At 42.8% G+C, this 27,160-nt stretch overlaps 4 protein-coding genes across 4 annotated transcripts; all 4 read right to left on the bottom strand.

The window, feature by feature from the left end:
• Nucleotides 1-5,677: 5,677 nt before the first annotated feature.
• On the bottom strand, nt 5,678-11,921 carry LOC139666785 (SUMO-conjugating enzyme UBC9-like). Its single transcript, XM_071546106.1, has 7 exons — nt 11,618-11,921; nt 11,223-11,308; nt 10,973-11,056; nt 10,134-10,206; nt 9,257-9,366; nt 8,925-9,004; nt 5,678-7,625 (listed from the first exon to the last, which is right to left on the bottom strand). Exons 2-7 carry the CDS (start codon nt 11,286-11,288, stop codon nt 7,562-7,564), a joined length of 477 nt encoding a protein of 158 aa, XP_071402207.1. The 5' UTR covers nt 11,289-11,308; nt 11,618-11,921; the 3' UTR covers nt 5,678-7,561.
• A 1,080-nt stretch (nt 11,922-13,001) lies between these two features.
• LOC139666895 (3-mercaptopyruvate sulfurtransferase-like) lies at nt 13,002-14,999 on the bottom strand. The gene is made up of 2 exons (XM_071546239.1): nt 14,374-14,999; nt 13,002-13,839 (listed from the first exon to the last, which is right to left on the bottom strand). Exons 1-2 carry the CDS (start codon nt 14,960-14,962, stop codon nt 13,541-13,543), a joined length of 888 nt encoding a protein of 295 aa, XP_071402340.1. The 5' UTR covers nt 14,963-14,999; the 3' UTR covers nt 13,002-13,540.
• Nucleotides 15,000-16,361: 1,362 nt separating this feature from the next.
• Nucleotides 16,362-18,239, bottom strand: LOC139667011 (3-mercaptopyruvate sulfurtransferase-like). The gene is made up of 2 exons (XM_071546388.1): nt 17,651-18,239; nt 16,362-16,657 (listed from the first exon to the last, which is right to left on the bottom strand). The coding sequence occupies exons 1-2, from the start codon at nt 18,237-18,239 to the stop codon at nt 16,362-16,364; spliced, it is 885 nt and encodes a 294-aa protein (XP_071402489.1).
• Nucleotides 18,240-21,519: 3,280 nt separating this feature from the next.
• On the bottom strand, nt 21,520-26,648 carry LOC139667037 (uncharacterized). The gene is made up of 3 exons (XM_071546420.1): nt 26,388-26,648; nt 25,255-25,425; nt 21,520-24,840 (listed from the first exon to the last, which is right to left on the bottom strand). Exons 1-3 carry the CDS (start codon nt 26,646-26,648, stop codon nt 21,520-21,522), a joined length of 3,753 nt encoding a protein of 1,250 aa, XP_071402521.1.
• Between the last annotated feature and the right edge of the window lie 512 nt (nt 26,649-27,160).

A 27,160-nucleotide genomic window follows, 5' to 3' on the forward strand; every position in this document is an offset into this window, starting at 1 on the left:
AAGATTAAAGGGGCTAAACGCACCACATTTAGAAGCAGCGGGGCGATGCGTGCCGCGCAGAAAACGACCCCAAAAAATACTTTCCAGCCATGAAACCGCCGCTGTCGGAGCCACAACCGCTGCAGACTCGTTTTTTTTTAACACATGCGTTCAGCTCGACGCCGTCTGCGCGGGGGAAAGAGGCATGAGAGTTGAAAGGTAGACTCACTGAGAGACTACTCTTCCTTCAAAGGTCACCGAACATCTCATTTCTGTAGCCGCAGGCCTCGAGTCTTGATTTCCTCTGCCTGCGAGCTTCTCGTTCATCCGTCGGCGTCTCTGTCGATCGGCCCTTTTCTCGCCGTCTCCAGCGGCGAGAGGCCTGACAATCAGAGGGGCCACGCGGCAGCTTCCAATGCATCTCAACAACAAGCTTTCTTCACCATGGTCTCTCTCGGCGCCGCAGTGGAAAGCCACTGAGAATCCGCGAAACGCTTCGAGAAGTCTTGTGCACGCTGCACTCAGACCTGGATGCACAGAGGTGACGGGTGCACATGCATGCCCGTGAAACTTAATACGAAATATAATGTCATTCTGAGGAGAGAGAGAGAGAGAAAGAGAGAGGAAGGACATATACTGAATGCAAAGCTCACAGACATGCAATGAGTGAGGCAAAGCCAACAGAAAAGGAACAATTCACTCCAGGTCTTGAGCGTTTATCTAGTGTGTGCATCTCAAGCTTTCAGTTCAGTGGAGGGGCATTGTGTAACACCTTTACATGTAGGCCTACACAACCCAGAGCCTTCACAAAGCTGTTGCAACACAACGCGTTTGAACTCCACAGTCAGCAGCTGCTCGGTTTAGGCGACTGAGTGGGTTTAGGCCTGCAGCAGGCCAGAAGCTGATGTGATGCATCCCCCGAGTTCCTGCAGTTACTAGGTTGTCAGCATAAGCAGCGGTAACAGGGGGCAAACAGGGGAAGGGGGGGGGGGGAGGGGGGGGCGAGGCGGGGGAAGAGCGGCGTACCATGCGACGCGCCACTTGCCGAAAGGTCAAAGTCCGCTGCGCCTGGGGCGGGAAGTGGGGTTTTTTAAAGGCCGTCGTGATGTTTGTGCTCGAAAAAGGCAACATGAAAAACAGTCTCCATCTGCAGACCACAAAGAAGCAGGTGGGGGGAGGGTGTGTGTGTGTGTGTGTGTGTGTGTGGAGGAGCGTGTGGGGGGGTTATGGTGTAAGCGGGGAGGAGGTGAGAACAATAACAAGGGAAGGTACACTCATACTGCAAAAAGTCTGATGTGTTCTAGCAGCTTGTATCGTGTGAGGTCACTTGGAGTAGCTTCATAAACAAAGGATGCAACTCTTCTGCGTCTGATAGTGGTATCAGATACACATAGCTGTCATTTTGTAATTATGAAAAGTCTTACTTTCAGAAAAAAAAAAGCATTTCGTTGAGTTGTAACGTCAGCATCAGGCTACTACTGGCAGTTTGACAGTTCATTTGTAGACTCTATTAAACACCCATCTAACTGGAAAGTCAAACACCAAAATATGTACAATTACTGTCAGTGGGGGCCAGCTTTGACTAAGTGCAATATCCTGTGCTGCCAAAGGCCACATATCAACTTGCTATGCAATGATGCACATATTATTTGCCCAAGAAAATCCCAATACTTCACACAAGGCCTACCACTCTTACAGGGATAAAGCCAAAATAGATTTTCACAATCTTGAATTCACAAGCCTCGTATTTATTAACTATCACATGCCTACAGTATCTTCACTTCAAATGCAGAAGCCATTCTATGTAGGCCTTACATGAACTAACACATCATATCTAATTATTGAATTCAGCGTAGGTGTAAAAATAGTTCACACTTTGGTTTCCTATGACCGCCATATATACATTTCTCATTAGTGATGACTATTGCACCCTTTATATACCACCTTTTACCATTCATTTGAAGTATGATGTCACAACTGACCTTAACTGGCTATACGTCACACTGCAGTCTAGTGAATAATAGATAAGTTTCGACATGTAAGTACTATCTGTAAATCGAGGCAGACTGAACACCTCAGTCGGGGTTTATTTTGACAGTTTACTGTGTATTGTTGAGTCAGGTGAATCAGTTACGTGCGACTTCAAACAGCTCCCTCAACCTCCTCTTCTCACTGTAGTAAAGCGCAGATGAGATTACTACTATAGATAGCCATTATAGGTCTGACTTGACAAGGAGAGGCAGCAGGTTGTGACAAAAAGCAAGTTTCGGTGGTTTCTGCTGAAACCACGTCAGCGGTGCTGTCAGTTGGCTCGACTGCGCTGCCTTCACGCAGCACAGGACATCACAGAAACGCAAAAAAAAAAAAAAACCCTCCAACTGTTGGCGTCTTGAGCTCGGAGGAGAAAAAAGAGCATTTTGCATTTGAGACAGTACTTTCCAAAATTAAAAACGATCTTGATATTTCAACGTGCGTTATGGGAGTAAGCTTTGGAGTTCATTGAACAAGATGGAAAAAAAAAAAAAAGTTTGATTGATGAAGATTTGCAAAAGGGTTGAGTTCCCTTTACTTACACATATACATGCACACATATGAACATGTATATACGCATGCACACACCTTTAGCTCATGTCTAGACACAGCTTAAGCCTTCAGAGTGGCCTAGACTAAAGGCAGATCACAGATAAGCTTTGGCTAATCAATAATCTGTTTCAGTGGCTTTCCATCTCCAACACAATCTTTCTCGTGTTAAGCAGTGAAACTACCTTCCATTACAGACGGGCGTCTCTCAGATGAAAGCGGGTGAAAAATAATACGCTAAACGCACGACTTCATACAACATGAATGGAGGCTTGCAAATCACATTTTATTTTCGTTTATGAAGTTACTGAAGGTGTGAATCATGAGGACGGTGCATGGGCGGTATAGGTGTGAGCTGCGGTCTGGCGGTAGGAAGCGGGACCTCATTTTGCGGTGTCCTTGTTTTCCATTTCCTTCAGCGCCTTGTTGAGCTTCTGGTTCACGATGTTTCTCTCGGTCCACTGGACTGCAGACACGCCACGACAACACATGGCGTGAACAGAGACAGGACATAACGGAATAGAACAGGGAGAGAAAGAGAGAGAGAGAGAGAGAGAGAGAGAGAGAGAGAGAGAGAGAGAGAGAGAGAGAGAGAAGCAGGAGGAAAGAGACAGCACCTACCCATTTCATCAGTCTTGCGGCCGTACCAGCGGTGGGGGTCGGCAGGCCGGGCAGGCGGAGGGTGGCCGATATAGGACTCCTTGACGAGGGTTTTCCATGTCAAAGGAGCACCTGGAGGTGAATAGATGGGAGTCATTGGACGGTAGGAAGGAGGAGAAAATTAGCACGGGGAAAGAGAGGGAGAAGAGGAATGGATGGAGGGTTCAAGGGGGTTGACTGAAGAAGAGAAATTGAAACAAATCTCTACATGAACAGATAGGCTTAGGTAAAATAGTGGAGATAAAACAATAGGACAAAAGTGCTTGAAGAGGTTTTCAGGGAGGAAAACTGCTGTCCAGCTTTTCCACTGCTGTCACACAAGCAAGCACATTAAGTGAGAATAGGTAAGTGGGATAAGAGGAGATGTCACAGTGCGGTACACTGTACACCTTGTAGCAGTACACATGGCAACATTCACACACACTGCTGAATAATTCAGAAGGATAAGTGGGATCCGTTTCAGCTGCTGAGGATTCCCTCGATTTACCATTACATTTTACAGTCTCCATGTGGCCACGGCCTGTAAAAAATAATGTTAATGTTATGTGAGCCTGCTTCAGTCAATCAGTCAATAATGCCAATTGCTGATTATTTTTTTGAAAAGAACAAATGGAAAATCGATGGCATTTTGCCTGCACAGAAGAAACTGTGTAAGCTCTAAAGCCCGCCTTTACACATCCATCACTGACCAGCAGTTTGATTTGCCACCCTGAGGAACTGACTTTCTTTGCACGCGGTCTGAGAACAAACATAGAAAGTGAAAGAGTTTTTTAAACATTAGGAAGCCAGGTAGGCAACCATTCGAGAGAGGCTAATGACAAAGGTTGAATGGGTATCGCCTCCATTCCTATCAAAATCCCTCAGCTTGTTTCAAGTGGAAATACAGATTTTGATGTTGACATATGGACCTGGAAATATGTTGGTTCGGAGACAGTGGCCCAGGCTGTGATAGCTGCAGTGGGGAGATGAGAAGGCTGATCCCGGATCTTCATAGTGAGGCAGCAAGAGGGTCGGCACCTGGGGGCTTTCCACCGCCTGCCCGTACAACACACACATTCAGGACAGACCTCCAGTTGTCAGCTGGGAACAGTAGTAACTAACATATTGGTAACACACAGTTGGCCAGCTTTGAAAAACAACAAAATCAAAAATGCTAAAGTAGGGACACTCACCTGTTTTGTCTCTTTTTCGCCAAGTGAGGTCATACTCAGATACTAACCGCAAGACAAGAAACAAGGCAAGGCAAAAAACAAAGGTGTTGCATTACGAATTTCATGCAGCCCATCCGCGAACATTACCTCAGGTTTCACCGTTAGATCTAAAAAAAACAAAAAACCTCCGTGGCATTTAAAATAAGCATTTAGGTCACACCTTGACGTGTGAAAAAACACAACTGCATGCATAGTGTGGTTTACTTTTGGACACGTTATTAAAAGTCACAAAGCAACCTCAATACATCCAATTAGGCTAAATCACTCCATTCTGCGTGTGCTTGTATCTCTAAAATCTGAAACTGAAGAGGGTGAAAACACACACTTAGTTACAACTTCCCTCTTCTGAACAGCTAACATACTTAATACTCGTGTGTCCTACCTAGTCCCAGGCTTATCTTTAGCAGGTACCCTATGCAGAGAAGAGCCTACCTGTTGTGGTTTAGAGTCCCAGAGGTTTAACCTGAAAGCTAACCTGGACGAACGGTTGATCCCTGCAGACCCCACACATCGTCTGTTGGGATGGAGGCCCGAGCTTCTGCCTGGAGACTGACGTCACAATTATCCTGAAAGGAATTCTGTGGCGCGCGAGTGACTGAGCTCCGCGTGCGTGTCACACCTTAAAATGTTTTTTGCTGTTCAGAACCAAAATCCAAATTTAATGCGAAAAAAACAAACAAAAATAAAACAAAAGTTTTAAAAAACAATTTGGCAAAAATCGGTCTACTTGCTTTCTCCAGGCCAAACATTCTATCGCCGTTCAATGGGAATAACTTTAACAGTTTGCAAATGGCTGAAAAACAACTCTTATATTATTTGGCTTTGGAGAAACTTACATTCTCTATCAAATTAAAGTCAGATCTGAGGAGTTTAAACAATTTAGGGATAGTAATCCATTGAGAACAACTGTGTACCTAATGGTAATCCACTATTTATTCAAATACGTATATATACTCAGAACACTTCCTGATTATTAACCATTTTTATTTATATTTGGGGCCTATTTATTTAATTATTATTATTATTATTTTTAAATGTTCCTTTCTTCACTCGTTTATTGTTTTATGTTCCTTAGTTGTATCAATTTAAACCCAAAATAATTGAAAATCCTAAATGTATCACTGAGTAAATAGGAAATGACACACACAAACACACTTAAATTAACTTGCCCAATAAAAAGCCAATTGTCCCCACAGCCTAATCTCAACAGACATTGGAAAGGAATTCACAGAAATCCAAATGCCAAATATTTTTAATTCTTTTATTCAACTTTATTTCACAATTTTATAACATTTATTGTGTTCTTTGTTTTAATACCACACACAAATGTCAACTGGCTAAAACAATATAAAACATAACTTCCACAATTTTCAGTATTTATATTATGTACATGCACTCATGTCTTCAGAGGCAAAAAAAACTCACAGGCCTTCTGTCATTCTCAAGTGCACTTTCATCTGTCTTCCTTGCTGGTTGAGAGGCCATTCCAATGAGGATCCTTCAGCTTCTGCTTCATTGCCAAGTGGAATTACATCGATTTAAGAGCTTTTCGGATTTGTAGAGCTATATTTTAGTGTCGTAAGCGTTGTTGGATGAATGACTGAATGAAGGAGATGGTATGCTATGTACATCATCTCTAAACAATTCTCCACAAACTGCAATGGATAGAGAGCCAAACAAGGAAACGTCAAGGGTGCTTGTTATTCTTAATATGTAACCGGCCCTCAGTTAAAAATCAGACTGTTGCATTTTTGGGAAGCAGACTGTATACTGGTATGGGTTGCATTACGTTTATCGCTGCAACTGACAAAAGATTGAATGGATGAACGAGATTCCCACTGTCCCTACCTATTATCTAGCTAAACCACAGCCAAGGGAACGGGCTTGGCAGAATCAGCAGGGAAAGAAGACCCTGTTGAGTCAAGCTCAACAGGGTCTCGCAAAAAGAATCTTAGCACTAACGTAGTCTTAGTTCCACTGCAACGGAGGAGGATCTAAGCATGGTGGTGGGAAACGAGGCCCTGACCCAACTGCACCATTTCCATTTCAGAGTTGTTCCCTTCTCAGGTGGACCGAGCGCCACTTAGATCCTACAGAACCGACTACCACCCACAGAACCAGTCATGGTTGGGTTTACAAATGATATCTCTGTGTTGTGGGCTGTCTTTTACCTGTGGTAAGTTCAATGGAATGACAGTATTCTTTAGAGTTAAGATGCTTTTGGGGAAGCCCAGACGTGATGGATATGTGACAGGAAGGGAGAGAGGAAATTAAGGAACTGTTTGGGAACTGAACTCGCGCCAAGTCCCTTAGTTATGAAGCACTACCTAGAATACTTTTGGAGCTGACGGTTTGCTAAAAACTGCAAGGTAAAGGTCTTTTTTGTTCACCGGTGTGGGGCAGAATATTACTTTTTTTTTTGTCTAAATATAGAAAAACACAAAATTGGATTTGCACTGGGTAGAATGCAATGAAAATATCTGTCACTTTACTAGAGAAAAGACTTTATAGTCCAGCCTATCCAGCCTTTATGGAAAGGACCGATGATAACTCCAAAAAAAAAAAAAAAAAGGAGATGGCAAGCTGACGCTGCTTTTAACCACGCTGCATTAGACCTGCCAAAACCCTCCAAGATGCTAAAAAGCTAATGATTTTTTAGAAGACTACATGGGGCGGAGCCAGAGTGGTCGCAGTCTCCTCTTGTGTGACAACTGACTTTCACCATACAAATAAGTGGTCTTGAGATGAAATCGTATTTCCATGGCTCTGTCAAGACATTAGCATGACACATTTATGGAGGCATGAGTGAGCAGAGCAACACTCATGGAAAAATGAGAGATATGGATTATATCAGAGTTATCAATAACAAAAGTCATGTTGACAGCAGAGTTCTAGACACATAAACTACGCATTAACAATGCATAAATATGCAATTCTCGAACATAGGTAACAATATGACCTCATCGGGCATTCATCTTTCAAAAAACAGGTTCACTTAACCCCTGTGTAATGGTAAAATAACAATGAAAATGGGATTCTTATTGGAGTGGTCCTTCAGGTGCTGCCTGCCCTCTGTTCATTACCCATATCAGTTCAGGCTGCTCAGGCGGGATAAAGGCTAGCTCTCCACTCTATGTGGGGGCAAACTTCTTGGCCTGCGCCCTCACCCGCTTCTCGTAGTCCGTCCTGTTCTGACTGAAACACAAAAGAGGGTACAAGAAATTTCAGACTCTACTAATGTTACTTAGAAACAAATGTGCCAAGGAATGTGTAGGATCCCTTGGGAAGAACATTTTCAGTACAACAGAGTGACTCACACTGGGCAATAGAAAAACGTATCAGTGCATGAAAGACGTGCCTGACAAGGAGTACTCAAACAACAGAAAACATTTCCTATTTCCTTTGTGTTATGAATCCCCTGTGGTCTATGACAGGGTTTGTATTATAACTTATCTAGAACTGACCTGACACTTCATGACCTTGGAATGATAAAGTTCTATCTGAGTTATTCATACAGTATAACACTGCTCTACAAACAGGTCTTTCTTTATATGTGGCTGAAACTAGATTTTTGAATATGATTAAGTAGGTAAAAAATGCACATTAAAAATTTTAAATCTGCTTGTTATATGGGCTGTGAAAACGTTAATGGTCAGTATCTTCAAATTACTCTTAATACAGACAAAACCTTTTAATTCCAAACAACGGCAAAAAGATTACAATCTATGGGATGCAGTAAGTGAACACTACAAATTGATGCTGCAGATGCTCAAATGGCTCGAAAACTCATAAAACTGCTCTCGAAAAATGAATGAGCCGACCTCTAAAAGGACAATTCCAGCGTGATTGGCGTTTTTGCCCATTTCCTGCATTCACTTACTGTTTTACATCACTGTAGATTGTCTTCCAGTTTTACTTATCGTGTTATATTTGATATTTTTCCTTTGTCTTAGTTGTTTTTCAAAGTAATATTTTGAAACAAACGCTCTCTAAATATTTACTGTGTGCCATACCTGGAAAATCAAACTTTAATTTCCGTTTATAGCTGGTGGAAACTGCTGAAAAGTTTTTAGCCTGATATTTGCAAACTCGATTTTTAGCTTCTCATTCACAATAATTTATTGCATTTACTGACCGAATTAGACGTCTCAGAAGTTGTTTTCTATGCCATTTGGAATTGAATGGGAGTGATTGAACCAAAAATGTATGGCAAAACTGATTCAAAAATATCTTTAATCATGGTGCATGCAACAAAAAACAGCATAAAACTTAAATCGTGCTGGAGTTGTCCTTTAAATAAGTGCAGTCAGAATAAACATGTTTCAGCTACACAAGCTTCATTTGCATTCGCAATGACACTGATGAAGGCTGTATAGCTGAAACATGTTCATTTTGACTGTTGAATAAAAACAGTTAACCAGTTTATTAATTTTTCAGAGTGCTGACTATTCTTCCTCATACAGTCTGTTAAAGCATGAACCAAGAGACACTGACCAGTAGATTGTGTAAGCCTCTGCTTGTGCTGGGTCTTGAATGTTAGGCTCATTCAGCAGCTCCTGGATACCCAACAGGATCTGAAAACACACAATTAATAGTTCTCCATTTAGCTGGCACTCTGGCCCAGACAGCATACAGTAAGTGTTACATTAAGTAGATTAAGTTCACACTCGCAAGACAAATAGCCATAATTGCAAACTGCCTAGAAGTAAACAAGTATAAGAAGCACTTCTACTACTGCTAAGAAAAAAAGGGATAAAGGGGAGGGTATCAACTCATTTATGCCAAAACATAGAGAGAGAGTGTGTGTGTTTGTGTGGAGTTCAGACCTGTTTAATGGTGATGGCAGGCCTCCAGTCTTTGTCTTCCTCCAGGATTGACAGACACACAGTGCCTGATGGGTACACATTGGGGTGGAATATAGGTGGCTCAAACTTGCCTGAGTGGAAATCAATACAGGGCAAAAACAAAGTCAGGATTTCAAAATTTGAAGTAACACTGGCATGGTAAAACTGAAGATTTCAATTCCAAAACATAATTTAGCCATTTTAGAAAACCACCATCACCTTAAGTTTATCATTCACGACATAAGAGGATCCGTTGTTATCTTTTTGTCAAGCTTTCCATTACATTTAGTGCAATTTCCATTACATTTAGTGCAATTTCCCTCACATATACTTGCCAGCTTAAATGATCAGTTGTTATTGTCTTTGTTCAATAACTGATCTGAATATCCCAACTCCCGTTGTGGCTGGCTACAAGTTTGGGACTTGGGTAATCAGGAAATGTGAGGTTCCATCTGAAGTTAAGCTTGATGTTAAACACTTGATCAACTGACTGAAAGACTATACAACCATTTCTATAAATGACTATACAACTATTTCTAAACCTATTTGAATGTGTAGCATTTTACACTATTTTCCTTGGCCTTGAAAACTTTTCCTGGTTTTCCACAACCTCAGGAATCAAATCTAGTGACTTGAAGCATTTACACATCTTTTGCATGTCACACAAAAAGCACAATTTCAAAGACATTGACTGTCATCTCTTGCAAGAGATTCATTGCTTATAGCTTGCTAATAGCTTACAGCTTAGAGCTAGTGCACTGCTTAAACCTGGTCTAGTGATTTCGCTGCCGAAACTCTCATCTCCTGAGCTTTTCCTCTTCAATTCTGAATGGACAGCTGTGCATAAAGTGGTACTCACATTTGGGCGGTGAGGAGGGGTAGTCATCTTTGAACAGCATTCTGAGTTTATACAGGCCTCCCTCCCACAAGGTCTAATGAATGAACAAGGAGATAATTATTGCTTTAGTGAAATCACTGAGAAAATCCACAGGGATAAACAAAACTGTTTTGCTTTAGTGTGAAATGAGTAGACTCAACAAATGTAATGACACAGGAGTGAATGGACAAACCTAGGCATATTTCAATTTGGAATTGTAGTGAAAGAATTTATACATTATGCAACATTTTTCAGACTGAAAAAGAAATCCGCTTTTCTGTCTTTGCTGTTAAATTTATGATGCACTAAGATTTTTTTGTCTTGCAAGCATCCTGAGCCGTTTTGGTTAGAGGATGAACACTTGGACGTGTCCTTTGTGCTACGGACTTTAAATATCGCAGTTAGTTTTTTAGCACAAAGCCAAAAAAGAAACTGAACTTCATGTATGAAAACTGTTTGCCTATGTTCAAAATTCTCCTTCCAGTGTTGTATTATTGAAGTTTTTTCTTTGCTTGATCTGAACGTGAAGTTGGCTGAATCACTGTAACCTGCAATTATGGTCTGCATGTAAGTGATTGTGTATGGTCATGCCACTGGTTTGTTTCTTTTTGAAGGGGTTTTCAAGGGGCTTGGGTGGTACAGTTGCCATTGTAGAAGGTTTGCAAATAGATGGGGTAACGTATAAGGTTTTGTAAAGCATTCTGAACATTCCTAATGTATTGAAAGGACCTATTGCAAGTCACTCTGAAGACATAAAAATCAGTTGACCCCATGTAAGGTTAATATGCAAGAACAACTCTGAATGTCAGAAAGTGACTTACTCCTTTCTTCCCTGGGATGGCACACTCCCAGTTCATCAGATTCATGGTGCCATCAGGATTCTTAGTAGGCACAGCAACAAATCCCTGTGTGGGTGACAAGACAGACAGAAAACATCAGCGAACTAAATGTTAACACGCCACAAAGTCATGAACGTTAGGCAATGAGAAATTAATGAATCTCAGTAACAGGGGCCAAAAGAGAATCTTGTAGAATGATCAGTCAAGGCAAAATAACAGAGCTGTTTCTTACAAATGGGTGGTCTTTCCTCCAGGCTTTGCGCTCCTGGGACAGTCTGCTAAGAGCGATGCCAGACATTGCTGCTCATCAACGCCTCCCTGCGGAAAAACAATCAAAACCAAAACTTGCAATTATTCAGTTTAATCAGTACACACCTCTCTCTTGATGTGGCGGAATGTTGACCACTAAAAATCGAAATAATTATTGGCAAATTATTAGAGTTATCATTGACAGTAAGCCAGTTTGTTGCTTAGGACAATAGAGGGTATAAGCTTAATAATTCGTTTCTGGGCTAGTACACAGAAACACTATGAACATCTTAAAACATAGGACGGAACGGGTTTGAAAACGTAACACAAATATGTTCGGTGTTAAGTTCAGTGTTAAATTACATCAAACGAACTTACCTATTTATTTCGGTTAACACTGATAGTTCGTTAGCTAGCTGGGAAATGGGTTGTGGACTAGGCTAACGTTACCTAGCTTGTTTGCTTCGCTAACGTTTCGAGCTATGTTGGTCGTGAACAACCGACCGAAAAACACACCCTTCTGATGTTCAAAAACAAACCTATTGGGCCAGTTAGAGCGTTTATAACCAAACGCTCGAAACGGCTATCTTACCAACATTCATTTAAAACTCAAATCTACATATATTGATGTTTATATTTTAGAATTTACCACACTTATACAAAACAATGCGACTCCGCTTCGACTGCTAGCATATCGCAAGAAAGGACCCCAATTTGTTTATTTCGCGAGGACCTTCAGGCAGTTTGCAGGGCAACATTTTCAAGAGTCGTCTATTGTCGGCCATCTTTGTTGTGGCATTCATGCTCTTTCAAGTGCGTTCTGCTCTCTTTATTTATCTTTCTACCGTGAAGGGAACAAAGTTACAGCCTACACCATAAACGATAGTTCAGATATGTTAACATCTATGTTTAACATTTCAAAAATGTGAAGATTATGTAGGTTGGATGCAGAAATATTTGGTGCACAGCTTTCACTGCCAGCCTTCTAGCCACACTCAAAATGGGACCCCTTATTAGCCATTTTTAATTTCTTTTTTTTAATGTTGTTGCTACTTGCGTGCACAACGTCAGTTACATAGATGTCAGTTTTACAAAGCAGCATCGTGGGGTTACAAATGCTAAAATAGAAAAACATTGCGTTTTGGAAATCGGGCATCTTGCCAGACACCCCAAATCTAGCACAGGAACCGGATTAAACCGGTTTTGATTTGGTCTGCGTCAGCAGCCTGAATTTCCCCCCGTCTGTCAAACGTTATAGCTCATTATTGCCAGTAAAAACAAAAGCTGCAGGACTTGACAGGATTGTAGGACTATTTTTCTGCCAGACCCTCACTATTTTTACAGGGCTCACAAGAGTTTGCTTAGGTGGAACTTATATGCAGCAGTGGCATATTAAAGGTTAAAAGTTACACCACATGCAGTCTTCTGATTCACATCAGGACCAGCATGTTATGGACCTGTATAGCAGTGAGGAGCATCAATCACCTAATCCCATGAATTGAGAGGGAAACCGTTGTAGAAGAATATTCCCATCACCTATTTCCACCACATTTAAAGACAATTATTCACTGTGGGAATTTGGACCTTGCATACTGTGCTATTGCCATATACAAAGCTAAATATTTACATTTCTGGTTACTGAATAATGGAGAGGTTGCCCCCCATGACATTAGCCTTCTATAGTTTTAAAAGAAGAGAAAACCAGATGTGACTATAAGCAATGGAGAATAAGGAAACAGACCTCAGGCAGACATTTTTATTGTAATGTATTTATTTCAAAAGAATGCAATATATCATCTAATCAAAAAAGTGCACTTGTTCAAGAACTAAATGTCACCTGTCTTAACAGGTGAACCACATTTTAAACCTGTCGTGGCGGAGCAGCCGAGCAGCACCATCTCAGTAGACACATCACAAAAACAGCTGGGATGATTCTGTGCGAAACTGCAAAGCCCATCATTGCCCAACTCATTTTAGGATGTAAACCTTTCAAACCTATGTCTTTTCCTGTTTTTCCTGTTAGAGTTTGCATAATGTAGAGGAAAAGTTAAGCAAAGTTGTATGTGCTATAGCTGTAGAAACTGTAGCAACTCTGTTGACTTTGTGGGTTTCATTAGGATTCATCAGGCTTCTGTGCACAACCATCATTATCTCCTCATTAGTATCTTCTCACTATTTATAAAATTATGTGGATTTTGTAAGGTGCTTTCAAGCTAATTTTATAATCACTCCATTTCCACTGGCCAGCGACAAACATCCTAATTTAAAAGGTAACATTACACCCCTGCCCTCCTCTCCCATTCACCCTTGCTTCCCCTTGCCCTCTGAGACGACGAGCTCCGGAGACGCCCTCTTGAACCACTCGGACCACGAGCCGTCGTACACGCACACCCCAGGGTGCCCCAGCAGGTGGGCGGCCAGGACGACGTGACACGCCGTGACGCCCGACCCGCAGGTAGCCCAGAACGGCCGCTCCAGGTCCACGCCCGCCTCCCGGAACAGTCTGGACAGCCCCTCGAGTCCCAGCTCCTTCCCGGAGGCGTCCATGAAAGTGGTGAACGGCATGCTGATGGCACCGGGGAAATGGCCAGGCAATGTGTCTGAGAGGGAGAGAGAGGAATACAGAATGAGAGGCAGAAAATCATTATCAGGGTTGGGTAGTAATGGAATATTTTAAATACAACAAATGTAACTATATAGCCTACATTATCTAAAAATATAATGTTTTTGGTCACAGATACTTGTGAAAACTTTGTGGATTACCTCTGGGAATACTTTCAAAGTGAGAGCCAGAACCCCAGAAGGCCATTTAAATAGTGACAATTTCTTGTATGCAAATATGAAAATTAACTGAACTTTTTTTTTCTCATCTGTAGGCGACTTTAGGTCAAATATGGCGAAGTAGATGGAAAGTAGCCTAATCAGAATAAGCATTATATAGTTTGTGTAATCTCTTGGATTACGTCACTTTTTCACAATTTTGATAGGGTTACTCAGAGCTGTAATGGAATACCAGTCCAACCTGGTCCTTATAAGTTTGATGTGGAATTCACATTATTTGACAAGCAACATTTTGACCTTGGTTCACTTTAAACAGTAAGGTGATAGGCTATTTATTTACATAGCCTACTCACCGTCTCTAGGCTCTGGCTCGGTCCCCCTGAACCTGCCAGCAGACCTGGCATCCACCACCTGGACCTGCTTGGTTGTGATGTTCTCCAGCACATCTTCGTAGGTCTTGACCCAGGACGGGTTGATGCTCGCCTTGAACTCCCTGCGCTCCGGCTTGGAGTACTCGGCTGACACCGGGTGACCGTCAGCCAGCCAGTTCTTCATCCCACCGTCCAGCACCGACACCAGATCGTGCCCGAACAACCGAAACATCCACCAGACGCGGGGCGCGCTGTACACCCCGAAGTCACTGGTATCATACACCACGACGTGCGTGTCGTTCCCTATCCCCAAGTCGCCGACATACTCCGCGAAGTGGCTCGCGCTCGGCAGCATGTGATCGAACGCGGAGCTCTTGTCGGAGCATTCGTCGATGTCGAAGAACGACGTGCCCGGTATGTGCTTCTTGACGAATTCATCTTTCGCGTCCCGTTTCAGCTTCGGCAGATACCAAGAAGTGTCGAGAACGCGGAGCTGGGGACCGACGAGGTTACTTCTGATGGCATCTGCCAGCCACTTGCCTGACACGACGGAACGAGTCAGCGCCGCCATGACGGTTCATACTGGGAAGTTCTTGGGAAATGATCAGAGTCTGTGTGTTGTGTAATATAAGCCTGCACAGACTGTCAAAACTAAATAGGCTATTTCACATGCATTATGCATGGAGGTACGCCCCGTGTTGAACATGAGCTCATCTGCATTGGAAATAGGTTATTATAATAATATAGGAAACAGCTGGCAGTTGTCCTCCTCCTTAGATATTGGAATAAAAAATAAATAAAATAAAAAAATCGGGATAAAATTAGTTTAAATCAATCAATATGAAATTGCAAATTTTCATTTCTTATTGCTTTTCTTTTAAACGCTTATGTGGGAAAAAATAAACAATTTGAAATCACGTTTAGGCTACAATAGTACACTCAATTCATTATAGACACAAAGACATTAGGCTATATCTTTAGTGCATTTTATTTTATTTATACAAGTCACTGTCAAGTTTACACTAGCCTATGTCCAACATGGACATAACTTTTGCACTTAGAAAACTGGACTAACAAAGTAGTCAGAGGCACTTCTCTCCAAACTGCACATCCAGTAAAGCACCAGCAGGTTGTGCCCTATGAACACATTTTCTCTGATACCAGCTCCACACAAGGAGCCAATGGTGAAGGTACTGGGACAGTGAAAGATGTAAGAGGCAGAGCAGACTCTGCTTGCAACTATTCAGTGTCTTTGCTTGCTATTGTAATGATACTGCTGATCTCAGATGAGCTTGGGAAAATTGCTCACAAGTAAACAAGTCATTGTAATCTAAAATGATTCACATAAAATGCATCTCATTGGAAGTTTTTTCAAGTAACGATAGTATGACTTTGTTTAAAGAGGTCATAGGTTAAATTAAGAAATGTAGCCTGGTGCCAGACCATACAAAGCCTTGTGATAAATCAATTTGTCCCAGTACTTCATTTCTGCTGAAATTAGGGGGACTGACAGCAACAACTGGCAGTTCTTTAACATGTTTCAACATACAAGGAAGCAAAGAAATTATTAATTCTATTTATCTACAGCAGGAAGTGCCAATGTCACATGACTGCCCCAATAATTTTGCCTATGATGTTAAGTCTGTGATTAATATTATCCAAAGGCACATTATTAACTGTACAACCATTACTGAAATCAAATATTGATGAGGTGTCTTGGACAAAAAATCAACAAAAATGAAATTAAGTTGAACACTCCTGACTAATATGTTGTGAAAGAAGCAAATAGCAAATAGTGTGTGAGCTGTGTTTTCACATTCATTTGAATGTTCTATCCTTGCTCCCAGAGACTTGTGTTTTAACATGGCATACATTGGAAGGAAATATAATCTCTCCATACATAATAACACCAAACAAAATGAATCTTTCTTAATGCTGACTTTGTCACATCGTCTTCCTCCTCCTCATCATCACAGCTTGCTTTTGGCCTCGGAGACCACGTGCTCCGGCGGGGCCTTGGTGTACCACTCATACCAGGACCCGTCGTACACCGACGCCCCAGGATAGCCGCACAGATGGGCCGCCAGCACCATGTGACAGGCGGTCACACCGGAGCCACAGGACCCGCAGATGGGCTTGTTCAGGTCCACTTGTGACTTCTGGAAGAACTTCATGAGCTCCTCTGTGGAAAGCATCATGCCGTTTTCATCCATGAACCTGAAGAAAGGCATGCATTTGGAGCCGGGGATGTGGCCCGGCTGGACGCCTGCGGGATCAGGAGAAATCAGTGTAGCACGCTGAAAGTAATATGCCAACGTATGATGAAGCTGATATTGTTTCATGTCTGGTTTAGCAAGTGGATAACATTTAACTGACATCACTGCAAAGTACCATTAATTTATATCAGGCATAATGAGATTAATTATGAAATATTGGATAGTATCAATGACCTTATTGTGAACTAAATAAACCATAAAAACAAAATGAATATAATATTCCTATAGGGACTTATAGTTTGTCTGTGGTGCTAAATAGTTACTTATAGAAACTATATAAACTTATAATAACCTTATTGTACCTAAAAAAAAATCTAATAGTAATGGTATTACTATTAGATTTTCTATGGTATAATTTTTTGACCTATAGTAGTCACCATGTATGTTTAAGTTTTGCTGTGATAATTGCATGGCATCCTTATAACATTTGATATAGTTGCTTCTTGGACTAGTTGGGGAAAATTAAGTATAGATATTATGTCAAGCAGAATACTGTACCATCATAAAAGAGGATATTTTAAAAGAATGTCAAAACTATATTTATATCTCGGCCTTCCATGGCACATGGTTGCACATCGCCCAGGGATTGTGTGACTGCCATCTCCCTGAAACAATGAAGCGAGCATTGTCATTTTGCAAGAAATAGACTACTCTAAAGAAAGGGAGTTGTTCAGGGAGGGAGGAGAATTTGGGGTTTCTTCTTCTTTTACACTTTGTTAACTCAAGAGAGAAGAAAGTTTAAAATTGTTTTGCACTCCAATGGCTTACATCATCAAACATACATGATGTGGCCAAAATGTACACTGAATGTAGTATTAGGGACATGAATTGCAGCTCCTTCTGCACACATCTCATCAGTGTATTTCATGAAAAGCTTCCCAAATCCTACTTTTCCATTAACTGAGTGGCAGCATTATTATTATGCTCTAACGCATCTATCCTGCCTTGCAAGGTGGAACTCTTTTAAACATTGACCTACTTACTCTCTCTTGGTTCTGGTTCTCTTCCACGGAACCGGGCATAGGGCCTCACATCCACCACCTGGAACTGCTGAGCTGCAATGTTATCTGTGATGTCCTCAAACGACTTCACCCAGGAGCCGTTTATAGCGGCGGTGAAGTCAGACCGCTCAGGCTTGGTGTACGCCCCTGTGACAGGGTGACCCGATCTGACCCAGTGCCTGAACCCGCCGTCCAGCACCGAAACTTGCGGGTGGCCAAACAATCGGAACATCCACCAAACCCTCGTGCACGAAAACGCCCCGAAATCACTGGCATCGTACACAACCACGTGGGTGTCACTCCCGATGCCCAAGTTCCCCGCGTAGTCGGCGAAGAAGCGCTCGGTGGGCAGCATATGATCGAAGTGCGAGGTCCCGTCCGAGCACTCGTCGATGTCAAAAAACGACGCTCCCGGTATATGCGTCTGGGCAAACTCCTTCTTACCGTCTCGTTTCATCATCGGCAGATACCACGATGTGTCCAGGACCCGCAGACTGGGACCAACGCGATTGCTTTTCACCATGTTTGCAAGCCATTTTGCAGTGACTAGAGCCCGAGTTTGCGTTGCCATTTTTGCATCTGGGTCGAAGGTGAACGTCTGATGTAGGCAAGGCTAGACGCACCAAGTAGACTACCTGCCCTGCAAAACCTCATTAGCCGAATTCTTTAATTGATCAAACTCTGATGCTTTTAGTTACTATTTATTTTGCTCATTTAGGTATTCACATAAATCCTTTCACAGTTTGACTTGCAGCCTAGGCTACATAGATTTTATTACATAATTTTTATTTATTTTTTTGCAAACATTCATAAAGTAGGCTATCATAACTTAAAATACAAGTCTGTAAAATTCTATATTTATGAACAGCCGTGTAAACAGACCTTAACAGCCTCAAATTCCATACAAGCTATAGTTGTCAAATAGGGGAGAGCGGGAAAGTTGACGTGTGTAAATTGTCGCAGTGGCTTTATTTCTGAAAGAGCAGAGCCAAAAATCAAATTACAAAAATGTTGACTTTGTTAATAAGAGGTTATCTATGTTGAATACAACAGTCTAAGTCAAAGCACTCTAACATAAAAGCAATTTGTATACCTGAAAGTAAATAATGAAAATCTCGGTGTTTTTCTTCTCATTATTTTCTTATAAAGGAATCAAAATAATTAAACATTGTGAAACATAAAAGAACATAAAAGCAAGGGTCAGCTATGACCTGATAATAAATCGAATGGTTTAGTGAAGCTGTGTGCTGAGGGAAGGGACCTTTGTCAGGAAAGCTTGGGTGGGGCATGTTGTCACATTGATTTCAGGGCATGTTGTGATAACTATTCAAATCCTTTTTTTTTTTTTTTTTTTTTTAAATATCTTTACATTCATTATTTTCTGAATAAATAAGATTTTGGTACTTGCAGTAGCAACTGGCCTCTCTGCTGGACCAGTATAGGATACAGTCACAGAGGCAGATTAATATTACTGTTTTCTTTAAGTGACTAAGAAGCCATTTAACGTAATAAAACATCAAATTAAATGTGTATGTATTACATACTTAATCTAGCTATAAAAATATATATCGTATCTCAGTAATAAGGCACTGCTGAGAAATACACGAATCAGTAAAAAGTGTGACATGCCCTGCTCTCCCCTAATGTTAGTATTTGTGATAAAAGCTTCGTCAATCAATTTCAGACTGTCTTCAATCCAGTGAACCAAAGACAAACAAATCAAAAGTAAGCAATTAGTTGTAAGGCCACTGTGTGCAATGAGAGATGGACTGAGGCTTTAACTTCCCATGGCCAAGCAGCTTTCTCATGTTGTGGAATTACAGCGTAAATCAGCTGTACTGTTTTCTGAAGACACTCATACTAGACAGAGAATGCAGCAAATCTGTAGCTAGTCATCAAGAATGCTTGTACCAGCTTATGCTTACAACTTTGTGATTTCCATAATGCTCTCCGAGAGAGAAAGTACGAGGGCAATATGGAAATTACAAGGTTGTAAAAGGATAAACTGATGGGTAGCCATGAGCCATGAAGTGCAAGTATGCAGGTTTTTATTCCAACCAGTCACTTCACCAGGTGATTTCACCTCCTCTCTGGTTGAAGTTTTGCTAATCAGTGAAATCACCTGGTGTAGTCTTTGGTTGGAATGAAAACCTGCATCCTCTTGGGCCTCCATGGCACATGGTCTCCCATCCCTGTGAGTCAGAACGTGTGCTTTATCACAGGGCACTGATTACCCAGCCAGTGATGCTCGTGAGTATGACCACAGAATGTGAGCTCATGGAGGCTGAGCAGTAACTGAAAGAAAATGACCAATGGAATGTCAGACCTTTAATTTCATTTAGAGCTGATGACATTAATTCTGGAGATCTTTACCTCTGAAGACCCCGTATAGAACTGAAGGGACCCAGAACTGGCCTGCTCACTAACCAGAAAGCACTGGTAGCATACGTTTATTTTAATCATAAAAATCTTACAATTATTAAAGAATTTAAATCTACAGTCACCTTGGGAGGTGGGAGGTGGGGGGCATTTATGATTTTAGGCATTTAGCTGGAATCAACCAAAATGAAATCACCAAAATTACTAGTAACCAGTGATAAGGAGTGCAGTGGTCAGGGCCTTAGTGCCCACAGTATGCCTGTGACCATAGAACAATCATAGAGTTGGTTTTTTTTTTTTAAAGCAATTAGAGTGAGTTCAGTAAATCAGACCTCCAAACATGTTGTTTGTTACTCTGCAGAATCTCAGAAGCCTTTCAGAATGAAACTAGATATTACTTAGTAACAGTTTAATTTGTATAATAAAAGGGAAAAGTACAAAAACTACTTTACAAAGTTTTAGGTTTATAAAGACATCTTGTCAAAATCACAATAGTAGTTGCAATGGGATAGTAAAAGAGATTACTTTTAAAACATAGCAAGCTTTATGAATTGGAATCAATATATGAAAAAATACATGCACAACAAATAGTTAAATTTTCAGTTGACTGTTCATAGAGTAATTACATGTTCATACCTCACAAAATCAATCTGATGGTCAATTATACCATGCATTGCATCTGGTTTGGTCCAAATTACATTGCCAGTTTTTGCACAATATGTTACAGGATAGTGAGTTAGAAAATAATATGATTAAGGCAACAGGTGTGATTTATCAAAGCAATATCTCAGTTCTCAGTTTTTACTGGCTACTCATTTGGTGTCTCACTGTGTGAAAAAATTAAGTAATATTTCAACAAAAATAGCAATGATACTTCCATCTATACCATCTATCCACATGAATTTGACAAAAAAAACAACAACAACAAAGACAGTATGATAAAAATAACACAAACCAGAACATTTTACTGAGGGATAATACAAATAATTTGCTTGAATAATGGAAACAATGATAAATTGTTTAAGAATTAGTCATTTTAGGAAATATGCTCCTTTGTGTTGGCCTTACTTCTTCTCCATCATCTAAACATTTAGCTTATCCATTGTAACTTATTATTTATGTTGACATCACAGTTATTCGATTGTTCATACACCTAGAAATGAAGATACAGAGTTACCTGAAGATATCTTTACACTATTCCTGTGTACTCACTTTGCTGGAACCACAGTAGATAGATAGTAGTTTTACCACTCAAAAAGCCTAAAGGTTGTAGGAAGGTTCTCCTGGCCAGGGGCACAGCAAGGGGGAACTGGTAATGGTTTGTAGGGTCCCAAGCTGGATAAACTTCCAAAAGTCTGGATTTCTGGGACCTTTTTATGGTTATAGTCCATAGTTTATAGTCCATTGTGGCCCTATTATGTACCAGTGTCACATCATGTCCAGGGGGCTGGAAATCCCTGCAGCACTGCTGTTCAGGGCATGTATTTCCTTGCCTTCATCCTGGGTATGATGTGAATGTCTCTGATGTCATCGTGTTGAAGCAGCCAACACAGGTAGCGCTCCGTCCCCATGCCCCATCCACTGGTGAGGAGTGGTATTACCTGCCGCATGTTAATGTACCACTTGTAGGCCTCCTCTGGCACTGCATGGTGTCTGAGAGCCTCCTGTACCATCTCAGGGGTGGAATGGCGTTCACCAAGGCCCACAGTCTCCCCAAGCCCCAGAAGAAGGTCAGCGGCTTTGCCCTTGCACTGCCCTGTGCCCTCCACATAGGCCTGGTAGAAGGGAACTCCTAGGTGGTCCATCTCAGTCAGCCACACAGCTCCACCATATTTCTCTATCAAGACCCGCTCCCCTTTACGGGTTAGCTTTCTGCCAAACTGGGGCTGGCCATCCTGTACCCATTCTAGGCAGTCAGCAGAGGGCATCATGGGAATGGCCTGGTCTAGAGTGACTCTTGGTAGTGGGGTTTTCCCATCCAGCTTACTCAGCATGTCTGTGACATGTGTTAGGGTCCCAGCAGTGTTGATGATTATATCAGAGTGTTTCTTCAGCATGGAATTGGTGAGATGAGCCATGTACCCCTCTGCTATATGAATGGCTTTGTCCATGTCACCCAGTAGTTCACACTCCACGTGGTAGAACTGGTTCAAGTGTGTGGCATCAGGATCTTCCCCTCTGAAGCTAGGAGATATGTAGTAGGTCCCCGGCAGGTTCTCCTGGAAGCGGAGGAAGTATTCTAGTACAAACTGCATTGAGTCAGCCAGGTAGACGTCCTGGCCCAGCATGTTAACAAAAACTGGCTCTGAGTCAGATCCCAGGCCCATTGGGGAGGAGATGGTGTCAGTGGTGAGAGGGGTCAGAGCATAGGAGTACTGGCAGGTATTGTGGAAATATTCCACCGTGCTGTGGAAAAGCGTATTTTGAATCTGGAACAGGTTGCGGTACCATTGGCTCTTGATGGCAAGTGTGGAGTGGGTCTGAGGGTCTTCCCATGAACGGGGAGGCCTGCACTGGGTGATTGTAGAGTGGATCTTTTTAAGGGCCTCAGGTTGGGCAGCAGGGCCATCCAGAGATGACACATATCCGGGGTAGCTTTGGAAGTATTCTGGTTGCAGTTCAGCAGGCTTGGTGCCATCTGGTGAAGGTACCAGAGGGATCAGCTTGGCGTGAACATAATCAATTTCAAAGCCCTCAAAGATCAGTGCAACACCTCGAGCTGCCATCCCCTCTTCCAGCAGCCGGGCTACTTTACAAGTGGCTAGGATCAGTGCATTGTAGTCTGCTTCCTCCATTTTGAAGATGTCACTGGATTGTGGTTTGCGTGGCACCAAGACAGTTAGTCCAGGAGTGTTTGGGTACGGTGTGAGGAATGCAACATGCTCACTGTCCTCCCACACTCTCCACTGTTGCTCCTCTCCACGTACAATACGAGAAAACAGGTCATCATGAGAAGGGTCTCCTAAGAAGTCATAGCAAGAGGGTGCATTTGGTGTTGGCAATTTGTTTCTAATCTTGGCCTGTACCTGGTCCAGCACTTCATCATCCCAACGAGGGCCACTTTTTGAGGTGCAGTAGCCAGCATCATAAGCCTGGAATTCCTCTTCTTGGGCAAGATGGGGGTGCCAGTTGGGCTCTAAGCCATGAAGTGGCAGCAGTCTGATTTGGGCTGCCTGATTGGGGGTTGGATTGAAAACCAAGGCACAGCGCTGTACTCCCAGTCGATCACATAGCAGGCTTGACACAGCTCTTGCTCCTTGTAGCATAGACACAAAATCAGGTATAGCCAACTGGAAGATGCTGCTTGGCCCGCTAAGAGTTTTTCTAGTCAGAATGGTTTCCCCTGGTGTCCAGGGGTTGGAATGTAGGTAGGCAACCAGCTCATCAGTCTCCCAGATCACATCAGAGAAGCTCTTCATGGGTCTGAGGACTTCTACTCGTGAAATGCCACTAATCATAGAGGCCACAAACATCACGCCAGCATTGGTTTCGATGATGGCATCACCTTTAGTGTCCACAGCAATGATTCCTGCACAGCTCCCTTTCAGATTTTCAGTCATCACTTCTCTACATGCCTGCCTAAGGCTATAGCCTTTGTGATGGTACAGACTGGCAACTTTCTGTGCAACTGTGTGCCTCAGAAATACATCTCCATCTCCAGAACAGGTAACAGCTAGCGTGTCATCAGCATATATTCCTGCTCCTACTACTGCTGTATCCCCAACTCGCCCTTTCAGCTTCCCTACTAACCCACCTGTAGATGTTGCAGCAGCCAACTTGCGCCAGCGATCCAAGGCTACAGCTCCAACTGTCTGGGGGTGATTGTTTTTTGAAGTATTTCCAACACTGAGCTTCGCAGTTAACTCTCTGTGACGTACATCAGTGTAGAAGTACTCAGGGCCCATAACTTTCTCCTTCCCCTCCAAACCTTGCAAGAACTCCTCAGCCCCATCTCCCACAATGAGTGAGTGTGAGCTTTTCTCCATGACACACCTGGCTGCTTTTATTGGGTTCTTCACGCTCTTCACACAAGCGACAGAGCCTGAATTCATTGCATTGCCATCTACTATGGTTGCTTCCATCTCATTTTTGCCATCTTTGTTGAATACAGAGCCTTTACCAGCATTGAAGAGGAAGCAGTCCTCCAGCGCTTCCACTGACCTCTGAACTGCATCCAGACCGCTGCCACCTTGTTGAAGCACCTGGGCTCCAAGCGTTAATGCTGTCTGTAGGGCAAACTCAATAACATCCACCACTTTTGTGTTCAACATCATCTCCTCTCCAGCCCCACCATGGATCACCAGGGTATAGTCTGGACTCATGCCAGAGGCAGAGTCAACGGTGGCGTTGCCTGTTTTTGGGCCTCCTGGAGAGTGATACATCTCTCCATTCATTTGCCCCACTTGACCCTGTTGGAGTAGACACTCCAGGGCTCCCATCTGGCATGCAATGGCATACCTAACAGCTAGGAGCATCACTAGCTTCAGGTTTACCTTCAGACTTTCTTGAAGCTTCTCCAGTACCAGCGCAAAGCTCCCTTTCCCATTAAGCACCATGCGGACCTTGTCTCTTCTCCCTAGATAGGTTACAGCTAGCTGATCTTTGGCATAGACATTCCCCACTGCACACTCCACGCCCTCCATCAGATCTTTACCTGTGAGGTACACAGATGGACATCCAAAGGGGTCAAGGAACTTCTTCAGTGGGTTGTCAGACGGCATGGACCAGCGCAGGGCAGCTAGGTGGGGACCGATGCCCTGACCACTTTTGGTATTTTTGATGATGTTCTTATGCTCCAGAAAGGCAACATGGAACAAGCGTAGGAGGTCAGTAGTATATTGGGTTGTGTTATCTGGGCCAATGCAGGATGCTAAAGCACCTACTAACTGGCGGGAACGCATGGTAAGAGAGTATGTAGGATCGCAACGGCCATGTTTGTAATGCCGCATATGGGTAGGTGTGACAAGGATGTGATTGGCAGCAGATTCCCCAAGAGTCTGCCTTAGGGAAAGCTGCAAAGAGAAGTTGATCCAAGCATCATACAGGCCTCTCTGCCCTCGGATTGTAGAAAAGACATCAGGGTAAGAGGACACCTCAAAAGTGATAATTGGATGAGTTGCTTTTAAGGAAGGGCTGGGGTTGGGGTTATTTATTCCTTGCAAGGGGAATGTTAGGGAAGTTGGGGAAACAGAATTAGCCCTGTTTACCGTGACAGACCCATTGCTGTTTCTTGTGTCAGTATGGACGTGGTTTAGGTTAACAGTCTCAGACAGATGGTACACACACTCAGCCACAAGTCCAGCCACCATCCCATCCACGGCACTGTGCTCAAACACCATCCCAGCTGTGCTGTCCTTGAACACCACCACGTTCACCACCTGTCAAGACAATAGAAAAACAAAAGCTTACATGTTAATTCTTCTTTTGTAAATCACTGATTGCTGAAACCACTTATCATCACTGAAAAATGCACTGATAATAGCTTTATGCGCTGAAATGTTTGCTTGAATTTTTCTTTGTCTTCACTTTTTTATACTACATCAAATAAAAAAAAGGTTGTTGTTTTTTTATCTCACTATCTCAGCTTCCTAATATCCTTTTTGAGGCTTGATGTCCTAACTGGCTGATGTGTGGGCTTTTTGAACTGTGCTTTTGAGCCACCACAGAAATTATAATTCACCATGTGAGTATGTGTGCATGTGATAATTTAATAAACTGATGTTTGCTCTGTGCAGTTAAAGGATCACTTTAGTCAAACCCACTCAAACACAACCAAATATACTGTATGTCATGTGACTTCATTGAGAGTCTATAATGATGATTTTGTATCATAGTACATGAAATAAGTGTTTTCTTTAAATTACCCAGATGTAAACACTGGTATAAATCATGGGATAATGATGTTGTCACACCCAAGTGTGTGGGGCTTAGCTAATTTGACAGAGTTGTAGAGAGCACAGATCGGCAGGCTTTCCTCTGTGCAATGTACTGAATAGTACTGAAAACAGAAAAAGGGGTGCTGCTCTGAAATCTTCTACAGAGAAGGGTTTAAAATTGTAAAGATCCACTTGCTGAATGGAATAATTTAGGTCAATCTGTATTACTTGTGCTCACAGAAGATAAAAGACAGGCTCTTTAATTAGGAAATCCAAAAAATCAGACTCACTAACAGGAATGAATACAATTCTATCACAGCAGCATCACATGACAATTCCCGATTCCCATGATGCTGTTGTGTCCCTTGATCTTTCTGTTCCAAGAAAGGCCTTTAACTAAAAAGAGGGGGAGAAAGCTTGATTTGATTTTGTTCTGAAATCTTTATCCAGATCCCATCCAATACCTTGTCGTAGTATCTCAGACTGGGCCTGTCTCCTCCCCCTAGCCTGACTGCATTCAGGATATCAGCCAGTTCAGAGGGTGGGTTGCAGTCCTCCAGAGAGAGAGCCAGCACGGCGCTCTCCATCAGCTCCAGCGATGTGGCTGCGGCCCCTCCTTGCTGCAGGATCTCTTTCCTGAGGGCAGCCCAGGCCTTGCGCTCCAGGGCAGAGAGGCCGCAGATGGCAGGGGGGTCGTTCTTTTTGCCCGCGCTGGGCTGGCTCATCACCTGAGCCACCTGGTTGTAGATGTCGAGGAATGGTAGAGCAGAAATTGACCCCCCAGTGCTGGGACGGCACAGTATGTTAACAGGGAACACTCCTCCAACACAGGTGATGATGGCGTGGAGGCTATCTGGGTAGACCTAGAAATGAAGATGCTAGATATTAGATGGATGAATAAATGGATAACTGAAATTTAATTTGTCATGTGGCTATGAATCAGCTCTCTAGTTCTGCCCTCCCAAAAGTCTCACCTTGATCTCATCTTGATTTCTGCCAGGAATCCGGCTGGCGGCAAATACCTCAGACTGCTGCGTGCGCTCTGTCGGCACGTTCCCCTCCACCAACGAGGGCTCGCTGTACAGCTTCGCCACCGCCCAGAGCAGAGTGGCGGCCCTCTCCAGCTGAGTACAGGTCTTTGCCCTGGAGGCGGGCAGGACGGCAGGGAGGGCTGTGGAGGTGGGCAGGGGGTCAGCGCAGGAGAGCAGTCGGCTCTTGAACTGCTCCGTCACCCAGT

Source organism: Centroberyx affinis, unplaced genomic scaffold (assembly GCF_046629955.1).
Source record: "Centroberyx affinis isolate AG114_WGS23_722 - 3 ecotype Tasmania unplaced genomic scaffold, CSIRO-AGI_Caff_v1 ptg000262l_1, whole genome shotgun sequence".
NCBI lineage: Eukaryota > Metazoa > Chordata > Actinopteri > Beryciformes > Berycidae > Centroberyx > Centroberyx affinis.